Source organism: Macaca thibetana, chromosome 9, assembly GCF_024542745.1.
Source record: "Macaca thibetana thibetana isolate TM-01 chromosome 9, ASM2454274v1, whole genome shotgun sequence".
Lineage (NCBI taxonomy): Eukaryota > Metazoa > Chordata > Mammalia > Primates > Cercopithecidae > Macaca > Macaca thibetana.
The window spans coordinates 13,121,505-13,138,476 of record NC_065586.1 but is presented as its reverse complement, the minus strand read 5'-3'; the positions used below and the strand labels follow the sequence as shown (position 1 = coordinate 13,138,476).

General features: G+C 45.1%; 1 protein-coding gene across 3 annotated transcripts in view; it reads right to left on the bottom strand.

Moving 5' to 3' along the window:
- Nucleotides 1–16,972, bottom strand: part of MCM10 (minichromosome maintenance 10 replication initiation factor) — a 61,295-nt gene that overhangs the window by 14,260 nt on the left and 30,063 nt on the right. For all 3 annotated transcript variants that reach the window (XM_050803211.1, XM_050803209.1, XM_050803210.1), the window contains exons 11-18: nt 15,110–15,210; nt 14,152–14,262; nt 13,947–14,064; nt 11,284–11,512; nt 8,831–8,975; nt 7,793–7,911; nt 4,635–4,748; nt 1,932–2,077 (exon numbers count right to left, since the gene is read on the bottom strand). In XM_050803211.1, the coding sequence (XP_050659168.1) occupies nt 1,932–2,077; nt 4,635–4,748; nt 7,793–7,911; nt 8,831–8,975; nt 11,284–11,512; nt 13,947–14,064; nt 14,152–14,262; nt 15,110–15,210 (1,083 nt within the window). The remainder of the gene's footprint in view (nt 1–1,931; nt 2,078–4,634; nt 4,749–7,792; nt 7,912–8,830; nt 8,976–11,283; nt 11,513–13,946; nt 14,065–14,151; nt 14,263–15,109; nt 15,211–16,972) is intronic.

The following is a 16,972-nucleotide window of genomic DNA, read 5'->3' as shown; positions in this document are numbered from 1 at the left end:
GATGGACCCGCGATGGCGGCGTGCTGCACCAAGGAGGGTTCCTTAACCCAGCTCTGGAGATGCCACCGTCATATTCTATGCGAATGATGTCCCTTGACTGTCAAACACGGCAACTCTGCCTCCGTATCTGACGTTGTCCCAAAAAGTAAAAAGAGAAACAAAAGACCCTTACAACACACAGTCAGCCCTCCACACCTGTGGGTTCAACCACCGCATCTGTGGGTCAAAAGTATTCGGAAAAACACTCATCCTCAGAGATACCATCTTACACCAGTCAGAATGGCTATTATTAAAAAGGCAAAAAATAACCAAATGCTGGCATGGATGTGGTGAAAAGGGAGCATTCACACTGGTGGGAATGCAAATTAGCACAACCTCGTACAGAAAACATATGAAGATTTCTCAAAGAACTAAAAATAAGACTACCATTCAATCCAGCAATCCCACTACTAGGTATCTACCCAAAGAAAAAGAAATTGGTATACTGATTTCTGCTCACGTATGTTTATCGCAGCACTAGTCACAATAGCAAAGACATGGAATCAACCGAAATGCCCATCAAGAGATGACTGGATAAAGAAAATGTGGTACATATACACCATGGAATACTGCTCAGCCATAACAAAGAATGAAGTCATGTTTTTTATAGCAACACGGATGCTGGAGCATGTTGGCAACAGTTTTCACTTAGGATAATGGCAACATTATCCTAAGTGAAAAAACTCAGAAACAGAAAGTCAAATACTGCATGTACCCACTTACAAATGGGAGCTAACATGTGTATGCAAAGACACAGAAGGTGGAATAATAGACACTGAAGGGTGGGAGGGGGTGAGGGAGGAGAAATTACCTAACAGGTACAGTGTACATTATTTCAGGTGATGGCTCCACTAAAAGCCCCGACTTTACCACTACACAAACTATCCAGGTAACAAAATTGCACCTGTGCCCCTTAAATTTATACAAATTAAAAAACAAAACAAATATACATATATATGAAGCACAATAAAAAAAAACACAATAAAAAACAATATAACAACTATTTGCAGCATTTACATTGTATTAGGTTTTTTTTTTTTTTTTTTTTTTTTGAGACAGGGTCTCACTCTATTGCTCAGGCTGGAGTGCAGTGGAGGGATCTGTGCTTACTGCAAGCTCCGCCTCCCGGGTTCACGCCATTCTCCTGCCTCAGCCTCCTGAGTAGCTGTGACTACAGGTGCCCGCCACCAGGCCTGGGTAATTTTTTTTTGTATTTTTAGTAGAGACTGGGTTTTACCGTGTTAGCCAGGATAGTCTCGATCTCCTGACCTCGTGAGCTGCCCACCTCAACCTCGCAAAGTGCTGGGATTACACGCGTGTGCCACCGCACCTGGCTGTGTTAGGTTATTATAAGTAATCTAGAGATGATTTAAAGTATATGGAAGGATATGTGCACATTATATGCAAATATGACACTATTTTATATCAGAGACTTGAGCATCCACAGATTTTGGTAGCCTGCGGGAAGAGTGCTGTCCTGGGACCAATGCCCCTTGGATACTGAAGAACAGCAGCCCTCACAAGCTAAAGACATATAAAATGATCAAATAACTCTTTGGAGAGAGGAAAAAAATGTTATGTGCATCCTAGCCCCCAATAAACACATACATGTTGACCACCCCACCCTATGATTCTTCACTTATTTATTCAACAAACACTTCTGAGGACCCCCTATGGGCCAGGCACTACATTAGGTGTTGGGGACAGCAGTGAAAGGGCAGGGTCCCTTCCTTCCAGGGATTTCAGTTAACAACTTGAGTCCCAAGGGTAGCCTGGCGCTATAGGAAGGCATGGAATGATTATCCAATGTTCCAAGGGAACAGAATCACAGACTCTGGAAAAAGAGATGAAAATCCCCACGTGGGACAAAAAGCTCGAGGTGATTCTCATACCTGCAGTGCTTGTTCGGGAGTCTGTCCAAGGAGATGCTTCTGTTTCCACAGGGACACTTGAAAAACCTCTTCACGCCGTCATGCCAGTGGTATTCGTGCTGCTCACTGACGCAGGTCTCCAGCAGCTTGAAGTGGGTATAGGCGCACTGCATAGAGCAACAAAAAACCCACACCGCCGGTGAAGAGCTTTTGAGGACAAATGCTCAGCTGCAGTCAGGGCAATCTGCTCCATGACCACCTGGTCTCTCATCACCACCTGGGCCCTTGCTAGGGGACTGGGCCACCTTCGCCTCTTGCTACAGGGACCCGTGTGATTACCTGACTCCCTCACACTGATACCACTGTTTCTCATGTTTGGCCCAATTTCTGGTCAGGCACAAAGTACACAATAACTTTCTGGTATTGTGTAACATGTTCCATGATGACAATAGCAAGGGCAGGAGAGGAAAAGTACTGTAAACCCCTAAATAGCTTCCGTCAGTCTGTGCTAGAGTCATTATGGCCCTTTGCTTAAATAGGATGCAGAGGCTTGGGATCTATTTAGAAAGACTAATCAGCAGCTCTTTCATTTTCTTCTATGATCTATAAAAAGGATATATAGGCTTATTCTTACTCCCTATTTCATTAACAGCAAAGCCAAGACAGAGAGATTAAGGAATTCCCTTTTAATTTCGATCCTCAAAAGGACCGAAGAGAATGAGAAATGGTGAGTAAGCAGCAAAACATGTGCGGGAGAGAGCGATGTAACTTCTGGGAATTACACTGAGTTTGATCAATAACTCGAGACTTGGGCAAGCTCACAAAGTGCAGAGCAGAGTGGTGAGCCCAAGGCTGGCATGACAATGGCCCCCTAAAGATATGCACAGCCTACTCCCCAAAACTGCAAGTGTGTGCTGGTCCAGGGTAAAGGGCAAATCAAGGCTGCAGGTGAAATTCAGGTTGCTAATGGATAGGGAGATTGTCCTGGATGATCTGGGTGGGCCCAATGGAATCACAAGGACCCTTAAACGTGGAAGAGGTGCTCAGGGCTGGAATGTGAGAGCTCAACCCGCAGACGCTGGCTGTGTTGAGGAAGTGAGGACAGGCAAGGATGCAGCGACTCAGAAGCTGGGCAAGATGATTCTCCCTTACAGCAGCCCCGTCTGCAGGAAACCCGGCCCTGGCTACACCCTGATTTTAGACCAGCAAGACCCACAGACTTCTGACCCACACAAGAGATAATAAATGTGCACTGTGAGGCCGGGCACGGTGGCTCATGCTTGTAATCCCAGCACTTTGGGAGGCCGAGGCAGGCAGATCCTGATTTTAGTGAAAATCCCAGCCAAGTGTGGTGTGTGCCCTTGGAAGGCTGAGACACGAGAATCGCTTGAATGAGAGGCAGAGGTTGCAGTGAGCCAAGATCATGCCACTGCACTCCAAGCTGGGTGACAGAGTAAGACTGTCTCAAAATAAATAAATAAATAATAAAATAACAAAAAATGTGCACTGTGTTAGGCCACCTCATCTGTGATCATCTGTTACGGTGGCAACGGGAGACAACCCACCAGCTCCGCTGCAGGTCCACCGCTGCGTCGGAGTAAGAGCTGCCATCTGAGGTGAAATGCAATGGTGGGTGTGTGTTTCCTGTCTTCTCAAAACTATGTTTAAAAGAATCATCTTTACTTATGCTCCAAGATAGAAACTTTCTCAAGGAAGTCCTACTTTTGGTGGTAGCTGATTCGGAGCTGACCCTCAAATACACAGGAGAGCTAAACTGTTAAAAGGAGTAAGACAGAGAAAAGTGCACTTGGTAAGCTACGCCCCTCCCACGTCTTCTCCAGGTTTATTAAGTAGGCCGATGTGCCACGAAGGGATCGCGGGAACAAATGGTAATGGTGTTCACCAAGAGCTTTCTTCTTTCTTCTCTTTTTTCTTTTTGAGATAGAATCTCGCTCTGTTGCCCAGGCTAGGGTGCAGTGGTGTGATCACAGCTCACTGCAGCTTTGGATTCCTAGGCTCAAGTGATCTTCCTGCCTCAGCCTCCCAAATAGCTGGAGCCACAGGTGTGCACCACCACACCTGGCTAATTTATTTTTTGTTGAGATGGGGTCTCACAGTGTTGCCCAGGTTGGTCTCAAACTCCTGGCCTCAAGTGATCCTCCTGCCTTGGCCTCCCAAAGTGCTGCGATTCCAGGCGTGAGCCATCGCACCCAATCCTTTCTTCCCATTTTTAATCAATGTTGAGGAATAGAGGACTTAGAATTTTCTAAGAGATTTATGATAAAAATTCTGCAAACACTGATGATGATATAATGCACACTCTGTCTTGAGACTCAACAGAGCAGGTTCAGCCAGGAGTAGGAAAGCAGTGGTGGATCATAACATGAGAGGCCAAGGGGTTCAACCATGGTCCCAAGGCCTGAGAATGCTGAGTGAGGATATGCCAGAACCTGAGAAAGAGCAGTCAGAACCACATGGACCCAGTGGTCCAGGGAAAGAGATGGGGGCTCTGGTCAAATGAGAGAAGAATCCCCTTTGCAGAGCACAGCAGTCAGGTCAGGCAGGAAGCCTGGTCCTGCGCCACCTGCGCCCTTTGCTTTCCAGCCTAATTAACTGACACATCACGAGATAGGGCCCCAGATCGCACAGGTTCTCCATGTGCTGCCGAGTCACAAAAGCACCATACAGGGCCCATGGGTTGCTGCAGCCCCCGCCTTCACCCACCGTCTTGCATGTCACGACACGGCATTTCACTTCTCTGATGTTTCTCATCTTTTCTTCCATTTGTTCTTTTTTCACCAGTGGCTCAAAGTAGCGCTCCTGCAGCTCAGCCTCGGCCTGGAATGACAGGGCATACGGAAGACCTGGCATTAAATCCAGTATGTGCTCAGGCAGCGCAGTAAGAGTAACTTCATGATTATTCAAATGACTCAGCTGATCATAATCAAAACAGAACAGAACCGAAGAGGCAGGCTAAGTGTGAGAGGGCTCTGGACAGTACCTCGATGAGCTGCAAAGCAAAAGATGACGATGCATAGAAATGACCTCATAATATGCAAAGGGACATGAAAGCATTTGGTGATTTTTATTTTAATTTTATTTTATTTTTGAGATGGAGTCTCGCTGTCACCTAGGCTAGAGTGCAGTGGTGCAACCTCTACCATACTGCAACCTCCACCTCCTGGGTTCAAGTGATTCTCTTGCACCAGCCTCCTGAGTAGCGGGGACTACAGGTGCCCGCCACGATGCCCAGCTAAATTTTTGGATTTTCAGTAGAGATGGGGTTTCGCCCTGTTGGCCAGGCTGGTTTCAAACTCCTGACCTCAGGTGATCCACCTGCCTTGGCCTGCCAAAGAGCTAGGATTACAGGCGTGAGCACCTGGCCCATTTGGTGATTTTTAAAGCACCAAATACAAATAAACACTCTAACGTGACAGTATTATTATGTCAAGTGTGTGCCCAAAGGCAGTTATTTCTACAGTTCTAATACAGACTCCACATACACAATGTACTCCAGGCCCCAACTGGTGAGTTTCCTGGGTGCACGGAACATCAGCGAACAGCCCTGAGGGCAGAGATCCTTGTGGCAGAATGTGGGTGCAGTGATGGGGTTAGCGTTGCTCCACAGGCAGGAGGGCCCGGGGCCTCGGATGCCACAGAGGCGAGGAGCTCAACTCTGCAGGCTGCAGAGTCAGCTCTGGCATCTCTCCCGAGTTTCAAGTCCAGTGAAAAGATATGATGCAGAATTGTCTCGTTAGTTATGTGTTAACCGAAGGAAGAGCAGATCATTCGGAGTAGTGATACTGAATGGGGATATTTTGAAAATTGGTGGGAGTACTTTCTTTGTCATCGCAATGATTGCTACCTCTGCGGCGAGCAGGGACCAGGGGTGCTGCACTGTCTGCAATGCATGCAACAGTCACCGACACAACCAACGATTGCTTCTCCTCCTGCCTGGCTTCTGTGTGCTCTATGAGACATCTGTGTGGATGGGGAACCTGATTAAAACCCTAGAATGTAACAGCTTTCTACACAACCCTACAATATTTGTGCATGGTTTTAACCTCTGTCGACTACTCCAACAGTAAAACTAGACTCCTGTGTATACTGAGGGACAATGGTACTTTGGTTTCTCAGGATTATTTACTTACACACACACACACACACACACACACACACCATCCAGCCTGGGCAACATAGATAAACCCTGTCTGTAAAAAAAAAAATTAATTAAAAAAAATTAGCCAGTTGGCCGGGCGTGGTGGCTCACGCCTGTAATCCCAACACTTTGGGAGGCCGAGGCGGGCAGATCACCAGGTCAAGAGATTGAGGCCATCCTGGCCAACATGGTGAAAACCCATCTCTATTAAAAATATAAAAATTAGCCAAGCGTGGTGGCGGGCGCCTATAGTCCCAGCTGCTCGGGAGGCTAAGGTGGGAGAATCGCCTGAGCCCGGAAGACTCAGTGAGCCGAAGATGTTGCAGTGAGCCGAGATCACGCCATTGCACTCCAGCCTGGCGACAGAGTGAGACACTGTCTCAAAAAAAAAAAAAAAAAAAAAAAAGCCAGTCATGGTGATGTACCTGTAGCCCCAGCTACTTGCGAGGCTAAGGCGGGAGCATCACTTGAGCCCAGGAGTTCGAGGCTGCAGTGAGCTCTGATCGCGCCACTGCACTCCAGCCTGGGGGACAGAACAAGACCTTGTCTCAAAAAAACAAAACCTCCCCAACTCCCCGCCGAAAGTACATTATCTAGTCCTAGCTATTCAGGAGACCGAGGTATGAGAATTGCTTGAGCCCAGGAGTTCAAGACCAGATTGGAGAACATACAGAGACCCCTCCAACCCCTGAAGCAAAAATCCTACATTGTCAAAGAAATAGGTCCACGCTATTTACCAAGACACAAACCTATGTGAGTCTCCATTTCTGGCTCATTTATACTGGTAAGCCCAAGCCTCTGACGACTTTATTATTTCCCCTAAGCTAGTTCTGCCCCTGCATTTACGAATCCATAATGAAATCTGTATCTTTATCATAAAATTTTCATTTTTTCTTCTTTGCATTAGGATATTTATTGATTTTTCGAAATGACTAATATAGGTAATTCATATTATCTATGAATTTTATTTCAAGATAAGGAAGCAATACAAAATACTTGTTATTAAAAAGGGTCCTTGGGCATGACAGGGTTAACTATTGATTTAGAGTATTTGAAATGCCAATATAAAAATACTGGAATGGGAAAACTGTCTTTGCATATTGCAAGGCAGAAAATAGCAGCAGTGTAGAGCCATTTAAACATAATTTCACAGCCATAACCAAATGCAAACATTTTTATAATATTGATATCTATTTAAGTCATGTTAAATCAAATTATATTCTTCAGTAAAGAGACAAGGACAAAGCTAAAATCTATTAGAAATTCTCCTGTTCTTCAAACAAACTGATATATACCTACCTCTAGATTTATGTAAAAAACAAATTCTTGGCTGGGCACAGGCATGGTGGCTCACGCCTGTAATTCCAGCATTTTGGGAGGCCAAGGCAGGAGGATCGCTTGAGGTCAGGAGTTAGAGATCAGCCTGGCCAGCATGGTGAAACTCCGCCTCTACTAAAAATACAAAAATCTGCTTGGCGTGCTGGCGGATGCCTGTAATCCCAGCTACTCGGGAGGCTGAGGCAGGAGAATCGCTTGAACCTGGGAGGCAGAGGTTGCAGTGAGCCGAGATTGCACCACTGCACTCCAGCCTGGGCCACAGACTGAGACTCCATCTCAGAAAAACAAAACAAAACAAACAACAGATTCTTGGTCCTACAGCTAAGCACCTTGGCTTTGAAGGACATCGGACATCAACACGATCCTTGAGCTTTTGGGCTCTTACCTCTTTCAGGATGCCTGTGTGTTTTGATTTTGCTTTTAGGATTTTCTGAAATTCCTCAGATTCCAGGTAGGCAAGTTGTTCTCTCCGTTTTTTCCTGGCAGGCTCCAGTTCATCCTCAGCTAGGGCACGAGGAATAAACATCAGCAGTGACCAAGAAATTTCACAAAGCCAGTGTGCCTCATCGACTCCACCCCCTTCCACTCCCTCTTCCTCTGCCTACCAGCCCTTCAAACTTGATCTACCTCAGCTGGTCCCAGCAGGGAAAAGCTCTCAGAGGTGTGCCAAGAAGCTAAGTAAGCCTAGAATGTGGGGTGGTGGCAGATTTGACCACTAAATTAGAATCTCTTTTTTACCTTCAAATAGGCAGCTGACTATGATAACAGATAACAACAACGTTAAATAATGTTGACAATTACCTTAAAATGATATTGCCAACTTCAGAGTTTTAAAGATACGGCAATTTAAACAAAGGAATTCTAGTCCTGTCAAAGCAAATCTTTATGCTAATATATATGTACAAAGATCCAATGAACAATCCTATTCCCAAGTATTCAAATTGTGCCCAATTTTATTCCAATTTAATGTGATTATAAAAAAATCAGTTCCAGCTCACGCATGTAATCCCAGCACTTTGGGAGGCCAAGGCGGGCGGATCACGAGGTCAAGAGATTGAGACCATCTTGGCCAACATGGTGAAACCCCATCAATACTAAAAATACAAAACATTAGCTGGGCATGGTGGCATGCGCTTATAGTCCCAGCTACTCGTGAGGCTGAGGCAGGAGGATCGCTTGAACCCAGGAGGCGGAGGCTGCAGTGAGCCGAGACTGCACCACTGCACTTCAGCCTGGCAACAGAGCAAGGTTCTGTCCCCCCAAAAAAAAAAAATCAGTTCCACCTGTATAAATTCTATTTAGGTATTCTATACAGGAGGAAATGGAAGTAATTACTTGACACCTGGGTGCTGGTTTGGGTTTAGAACATATTTCCCTTAGAAACAGTTTCTCTTTCCCACTGTTAACTGTGAAACTGCAGTACCTTGAGAAGAAAACGTGGTGTTTTTTTCTACACGTTCCTTCACCTCCAGGATGTCCTGAGGGTCCTTTTGCTTCTTCTTAATGTTGTTTGGGTTTGTTTTTGTAAGAATCTGGCCTTTTGCCCTTAATTTGGTGATAGCGGCTAACTAGAAAAAAAGAGACGAGAGAGAGGTAAAGATCTGAAAGATGACAGAGGCACTTATAGACCTGGACCCCTTTTTTGTTATTAACCAGTGAATTCTGGCTGTTCTCTGACAGAAATTGGCAGAACATATCTTAATTTTACTTAGTATTATTAACAGAATTACTAGAATATAATAGCATGGGAGACAGGTCTATATGTTGATGAATAAAGTCTTAGTTTATTTAAATATAACAAGTTTGACATCAGTGAGACTGCAGGTTTCCAGATCCATAAAGGAACCACATCACCATTTTGGAAGTTTTCGAATCAGAATTAAGAAGAATTCCATCCAGCTCTGCCATGGACTAGCTTGTAACCCAGTGAAAACTACTTAATTTTCATGTATAAAGTGGAAATGGGGCTTGGCATGGTGGCTTATTGTAAACCCAGCACTTTGGGAGGCTGAGGCAGGTGGATTTCTTGAGACCAGCCTGTGCAACATAGTGAGACTTCACCTCTACAAGAAATACAAAAATTAGCTGGGCATGGTAGTGCATGCCTGTAGTTCCAGATACTCAGGGGACTGAGGTGGGAGGATCACCTGAGCCTGGGGAGGTGGAGGTTTCAGTGAGCTGTGACTACACCACTGTACACCGGCCTGGGAAACACAGTGAGACCCTGTCTCAAAACAAACACACACAAAAAAGAGAAGGAAATGATGGTATAGCATTGACCTACCTTTGAAGGTCATAGCTGTATGGATGAAATAAGATAATATCTGCAAAGTATGAATCTTTACATAGTAAATACATTCCTGGCCAGGTGCAGTGGCTCATGCCTGTAATCCCAGCACTTTGGGAGACTGAGGCAGGTGGATCATTTGAGGTCAGGAGTTAAGCAGCCTGGCCAACATGGTGAAACCCTGTCTCTGCTAAAAATACAAAAATTAGTTGGGTGTGGTGTGGTGGTGGGTGCCTGTAATTCCAGCTATTCAGGAGGCTGAGGCAGGAGAATTGATTGAACCCAGGAGGTGGAGGCTGCAAGTAAGGCGAGACCGCACCACTGCACCCCAGCCTGGGTGACAGAGCAAGACTCCATCTCAAAAAAATAAATAAATAAATAAACAAATAAATAAACAAACATAGTAAATAAACGGCACATACATATCACAGGTACGGAGTAATATAGACATGTGCCACGGTTATTATAGGTATTACTGTTATTATAGGTAAGGTTTTGGCGTACAGCTAGCCTTTGCCCTTCATTTGGCTGCAGCTGCTAACTAGAGGGAAGAGAGAAGCTTGATCAGGGGACTCAGGAAACAGGCACTTGGGGCTCTGGGTGCCTTACCCCTACTTCAGCCACAGCAGCTCAGCTTTCACCTGTCACGGGACTGGACTTTTATGTAAGATTTGTTTTAAAGAAGGATTCCTGATGCCTGTAGTCCCAGCACTATGGGAAGCTGAGGTGGGATTGCTTGAGTCCAGGAGCGTAAGAACAGCCTGGGAAACAAAGGGAGGCCCCCATCTCTACAAAAAATACAAAAATTAGCCAAGGCTTGGTGGCATGTGCCTGCAGTCCCAGCTACTACTTGGGAGGCTGAGGCAGGTGGATCAATCAATTCTGGGAGGTTGAGGCTGCAGTGAACCATGATTGTTCCACTGCACTCCAGCCTGGGTGACAGGGGGAGACCGGGTCTCAAAAAAAATAAAATAAAATGGCCAGGCATGGTGGCTCACACCTATAATCCTACCACTTTGGGAGGTCAAGGCAAGCGGATCCTTTGAGGTCAGGAGTTCGAGACCAGCCTGGCCAACATGGTGAAACCATGTCTCTACTAAAAACACAAAAATTAGCCAGGTGTGGTCATAGGCGTCTGTAATACCAGCTACTCAGAAGGCTGAGGCAGGAGAATCACTTGAATCCAGGAGGTGGAGGTCAGTGAGCCGAAATCGTGCCACTGCACTCCAGCCTAGGCGATAGAATGAGACTCCATCCAATAAATAAATGGATAAATAAAACATAAAAAATGGATTCCTTAAACCACCATTTTACAGTCTCGCCTCAACAATTCCAAGAATTTTTTTCCTACTGTCAGTGCCTCTGGTTATAAAACACCATCTTCCTCTAGGTTACCTCTTGTAGCCTGACGAGAAAAAGTGTTGAGATAACAGATCTAACTTTCTTCTAATATTATATTGACACTACCATGTTTTCAAATTACACTGACTCTGATCATGATTAATAAACAGCTGTTAGGTGTCCGTCTTCCTCTAGCTCTGCCCTACAGAATGCAAACTCAAGTGTTAAAGAGAAGAGATGCCAGTTACCTTTTTGGCTTCTGCTAAAGCATTCAGTTTTGGTCTTGGTGGTGGTGACTCATCATAAAAGAGGACATCATCTCCTTCCAAGATGCCTCGCCCCAGCTTGGGCGTCATTGTGGCCAGGGCTCCCTCCAGCCTGGGGAACTGGGATCCTGTCCGTGGAGGCTGAGCAGGGGGTTGTCTTGATGAGGATGGCACAGCTGGGCTCCTGACTTCACTTGAGCTCTGCAGAAATCTTTAAAGAACATACAGTCAAAATATGCAAACAGGGTTTATGAAAATAAAAACTCTAGAACTTAAGGTGGACTGGGAGGCGGCAGGCAGGCCACCAGCTGGGAGCTAGTTGTTAGCAAAATAATGTCCCCTTCTTGGCTGGTAATTCAAATTTGCACACAATAAGAACAATATTAGCTTTACTAACTCCGCCATTGAGTTTTCTTTGAATAAGCTGTAATTGTCCTAACACTTTAGAACTGATTAGTGTTTTTATCAATTGGTTGTCCAGTGGATGTCATCCGCAGTGCACATAGCTGAAGATGCGGTGTGAACTATATTCCCACCCCTACCGTCAGCTCTAGGGCCTGTAAGAACTCATTGCATCTCCTTGCATCTTCGTTTATGCTACTGGGAAGAGACAATACACGTGAGACATTTAGAAGTCATTAATGAAAAGCACTGTAACTTAGAGATTATTTTACAGCCCCACTCTTTTTTTTTGAGACAGAGTCTCGCTCTGTTGCCCAGGCTGGAGTGCAGTGGCATGATCTCGGCTCACTGCAACCTCTGCCTCCCGAGTTCAAGTGATTCTCGTGCCTCAGCCTACTAAGTGTTGGGATTACAGGCATGAGCCATCACGCCTGGCAACAAACAGTTTTAAGAGCTATTTTACTTTTATTTTTGGAGACAGGGTCTTGCTCTATCATCCAGACTGGAGTGAACTGGCATGATTGCGGCTCGCTGCCCCTCTGCTTCCCCGGCTCAGGTGATCCTCCCACCTCAGCCTCCTGAGTATCTGGGACCACAGTGTGCACCACCCTACCCAGGTAATTTTTGTATTTTTTGTAGAGACAGGATTTCACCATGTTGCTCAGATTGGTCTTGAACTCCTGGGCTCAGGCAATCTGCCTGCCTCAGCCTCCCAAAGTGCTAGGATTATAGATATGAGCCACTGAGTCAGCCTGGTAAGAGATATTTAAAAACAAACAACAAACCTCAGAAATCATCCAGTCCAAACTTATCATCTGATCAATGAAGAAACTGAGGCCTAGGATCACATTACTCACAAGGGCCAGGCTCAAGATGAGAACCAGCCCGTCCCAGAGCAGTTCTCTTCCCGACCCCACACACCCACTCTTGCAAGCTCCAGGCTGTGTTTGCAAACTGCCTATCAAATCCTGCGCAAAGATTAGGTTTCCTTGGCCAACAAAACTCTGAAAATTTTCATTGTGCAATGCTTCAAACTGATGGGCACTCTCTATTTCCCACGAGGCCTCCAACTCTGTACAGATTTCTATGCCCACGTATATAATTTATGTCACCTATAGGCTCACAATGAATAGCTCTACAGATATGCCACCAGCACCTCCAACTAATCTGCCTGAGAACAAACCCAATCGCTTACTTTCCCAAAGAATTTCCTCTTGTCTTATCGTTGACTCCCTTTCGTGGATGTTGCCTTTCAGCAGCCCAGATTCGGGATGGCAAAAGGTTCAGCATCAGAGCACATGTGTGAGCCCAAAACTCGGCCCCAGCACAAACTAGCTCTCTGACCTCCAGGCACACTATTAGTCAAACAAGGCTGAGAAGCCCCCGGAGGCTCAGACGCTGTGTTTATGGAGTACGTATGAAGTGCCTGTGAACCGCAGCTCTCACCAGTATTCAGATGACCTGAGTTCAGGAATCATTCATTTGTCCACCTACCATACGCTTTTCTGCTTGATTTTTTTTATTATTGGCTGAAGCCAAGTAACACATTTCCACTTGCTTTTGCCTCTAAAATGACTCTCCATTTTTAGTGCTTCATTTCTATCATGTATCCAAAGAACTGTACTCTACTCACTGGCTCTGCCCGTCATAAAATACGGAATTGTGGCAAAACCCAGAAATGGCAGCCAGGCAAATCACTTGCATCCAGGAGTTTGAGACCAGCCTGGGCAAAAGGGCAAAACTCAGTCTCTAGAAAAAAACACAAAAATTAGCCAGGCATAGTGGCACATGCCTGTAGCCCCAACTACTTGTGAGGCCAAGGCAGGAGGATCATTTGAGCCTGGGACATGGAGGTTGCAGTGAGCTGAGACTGCGGCATTGCACTTCAGCTGTGGTGACAGAGTGAAAACCTGTCTCAAAAAAAGAGAGAGAGAAAATGACAGCCAGCAGGTGAACCTACGCTCTCCCCCTTCACAAAAACCCTCTTTACATACATGTCACCCCTTTCCCTTCTCCATGGTGATAACGACTCTAACCTGTACCATTTGGTGTTGGGAGTCACCAGTGTAAGAAATAACACAGCCTTAAATGCTATTCAGGTTATGGGAAAACTATTTTACACTTTCAGAGTTAAAACGCAGCCAACCGAAACCTGAAGTCACATTCTAGAAATCGATGAAGACGTTCTGAGGACGCCTGAGATGGATAACCCAAACAGGGAATGTTAAATCTGCTCCTCTTACCGCTTCTGTATTTCTTCTGATTTCCTTCTCCTCATCTCCAACATACGCTGCTTCTGTTGCTTCAAGAGTGCTGAGGCCGAGATGGACTGGATGGCAGGTTTCGGGATCCCCATGATCCCTGAAACAGAAGCCCACAGACTGAGGGGGTGCCCTGGGCGGCTGAGGGAACACAGGGACACACGTGCAGCCGCACAGCTGATGGTACCTGAAGTCGTGGTTTTGGCTAAATGCTGTTTTAAGTTCCTGGCTCCACACGTCGGCAGGTCCATCAGTTCCTTGAACTCCTCAGAGCAAGACAGGCTCCTCTGGGGTATTCCTGTGCCAGGTCAACACCAGTTTTAGAGGATTCCCATTCAGATAGTTTGAGGTCATATGACATACCACTTTCTAAACTCTGCACTCGTAATTTTAGTCATATGTAAACGAAGAAGACAGAATACCAAGAGGAAAGAGAAGAACCCTTAACCTCCATCATTGGACTCAGAGGATGGCAGGTATCCTCAGTATATTTTATTTCTAGTAATGATTAGAATACTAAGCCCTTAAATCTGGGGGTGATTCCACACCCTGTTTCTGGAATACGCACTAAGGATAAGGGTCCCTGACCACGGCTTATGACCATAAGCCCAGGGTGGGGGCTGCATTCTCTGATCAAGACTTGTTTTTATTTTTATTTTATTAAAAATTCTTTTGTTTTTATGACCAAGACCCATTTTAACAAAAGATAACCAATCAGTTTGTCCAGGAAGGTAATGCTGCTGATTCTAATGCCGGATGTAAAGAGGTGGACCCAGACACACCAAGAAATTGTAAAAAGCATACTAAGGTAAGACACAGCTAAAACCAATGTGCTATTTTTTTCCTTAAGGTCCTGCAAACCAGGCTTGATTGCTTTAGGTTAGACCACACAACTCACTGAGTACAGGTGATGAGTGGATTCTTCTTACTTAAGAGTATGAGCTGTATCCATTTTCAACCCGAAAGACTGCTTGCTCGCTTATTTATTTATTTATGTGCATGAATAAGTTCTTTGTGGTGATTTCCGAGATTTCGGTGCACCCATCATCGGAGCAGTGTACGTTGTACCCAATGTGTAGTCTTTTATCCCTAAGACTGCATCATTAAACTGGAGAAAGAAGTTTCTTATGGAAAAACAAAATTACCGAGTTTTTGCTGTGTTTCCTGGATGATCAGGTTTGTGCCCTTAACGACCAGGTTACTCAGAGTGGTTTGAATCTTCTTCTTAGGGGCCACAGCTGCTGCACTGAAATGACAAGTCACCCCAAAAGGAGAATCACTAAAGCCCTAACGCTCTGATGAGGTAAAGAAGGCATAGATATCATCGTTTATGACACACACTGTCAAAATTTCTCAAAACACCATCTAAGAAGGCTTTCTTTTTTTTTTTTCTTTTGAGATGGAGTCTCGCTCTGTCACCCAGGCTGGAGTGCAGTGGCTGGATCTCAGCTCACTGCAAGCTCCGCCTCCCGGGTTCACGCCATTCTCCCGCCTCAGCCTCCCGAGTAGCTGGGACTACAGGCGCCCGCCACCACACCTGGCTAATTTTTTTGTATTTTTTAGTAGAGACGGGGTTTCACCGTGTTAGCCAGGATGGTCTTGATCTCCTGACCTCGTGATCCGCCCGTCTTGGTCTCCCACAGTGCTGGGATTACAGGCGTGAGCCACCGCGCCCGGCCTAAGAAGGCTTTCTTAATGTCCTGGCCCAATAGCATAACTGGTTTATGCACTGTGTCACAGACAAAAAGCTAGAGGCCCTCTGCTTGAGGTCATTCTGGAAGGAAATTTGGCAAATTAAAAAAAACAAAAACAAAAACAAAAAACAACCCAATGCTTTGATCTAGCAGTCTGGATATTTATCTTTAAATAATTAAGGATTATGCAAAAATGTAGAATATGAACGACAGCTTTGTTTATAATGTGAAACACTGGAAACACCATTAGTGTTCCCCCATAGGGAACTGCTTAAATGAATTAAGGCAGAGTATGTAAAAGAATGCTATGTGGCCACTAAAAATACATAAGACAAGAAAAACATTAATTATTTTACACTGGAAAAAAAGTGGATACTAAGAATAGGGACAATATGATCTCATTTTATATTACTAAAAATTTATACATATGAAAAAACAAAACATAACACCTAGGAGTATATATACCAAGGAACTAACAATTTGGGGTCTTTTTTGAGACAAGATCTCACTCTGTTGTCCAGCCTGGAGTGCAGTGGAGCAAGTCAATTTCATGACTCACTGCAGCCTCAACTTCCCCAGGCCCAAGCAATGCTCCCATCTCGGCCTCCCAAACAGCTGGGACTACAGGCGTGTGCCACCATGCCCAGCTAATTTTTTTGCATTTTGTGGAGATGGGGTTTTGTCATGTTGCTCAGGCTGGTCTCAAATTCCTGGGCTTAAGCAATCCTCCTGCCTTGGCCTCCCAGAGTGCTGGGATTATACATGTAAGCAACCGTGCCTGGCCTAGAACTAACCGTTTTTCAGGTGGTAGGATTATAGTTGGTTTCTATTTTCTCCATTGGTTGAATTGTATGTTCTTTTAAAAGACTAATATACATGTATTGCTTTTAGCAGATTGGAAAAATTCAGAAATCATTTTAAATCTCAAAAACATGCTTACTGTTAAAAAAGAAACAGGAAGTGAGTCCTCTGGCCCCATTCCTGTTGGATTGGGACCAAAAATCTATGTTTTATTCTTGGATCAACTGTAGCTGCCTCGTGCCACGTCCTCAGATATACTTTATATAATGTGGTGACGAGGCCACTGATTACAAGCTTGTCCAAACCATAGCCCGCGGGCCACACGCAGCCCAGGATGGTTTTGAATGTGGGCCAACACAAATTCATAAACTTTCTTAAAACATTAAGAGACTTTTTTTTTTTTTTTTTAGCTTATCAGCTATCATTAGTATATTTTATGTGTAGTCCAAGATAATTCTTCTTCTAAAGGGGCCCAGGGAACCCAAAAGATTGGACACCCTTGGATTACAGCAT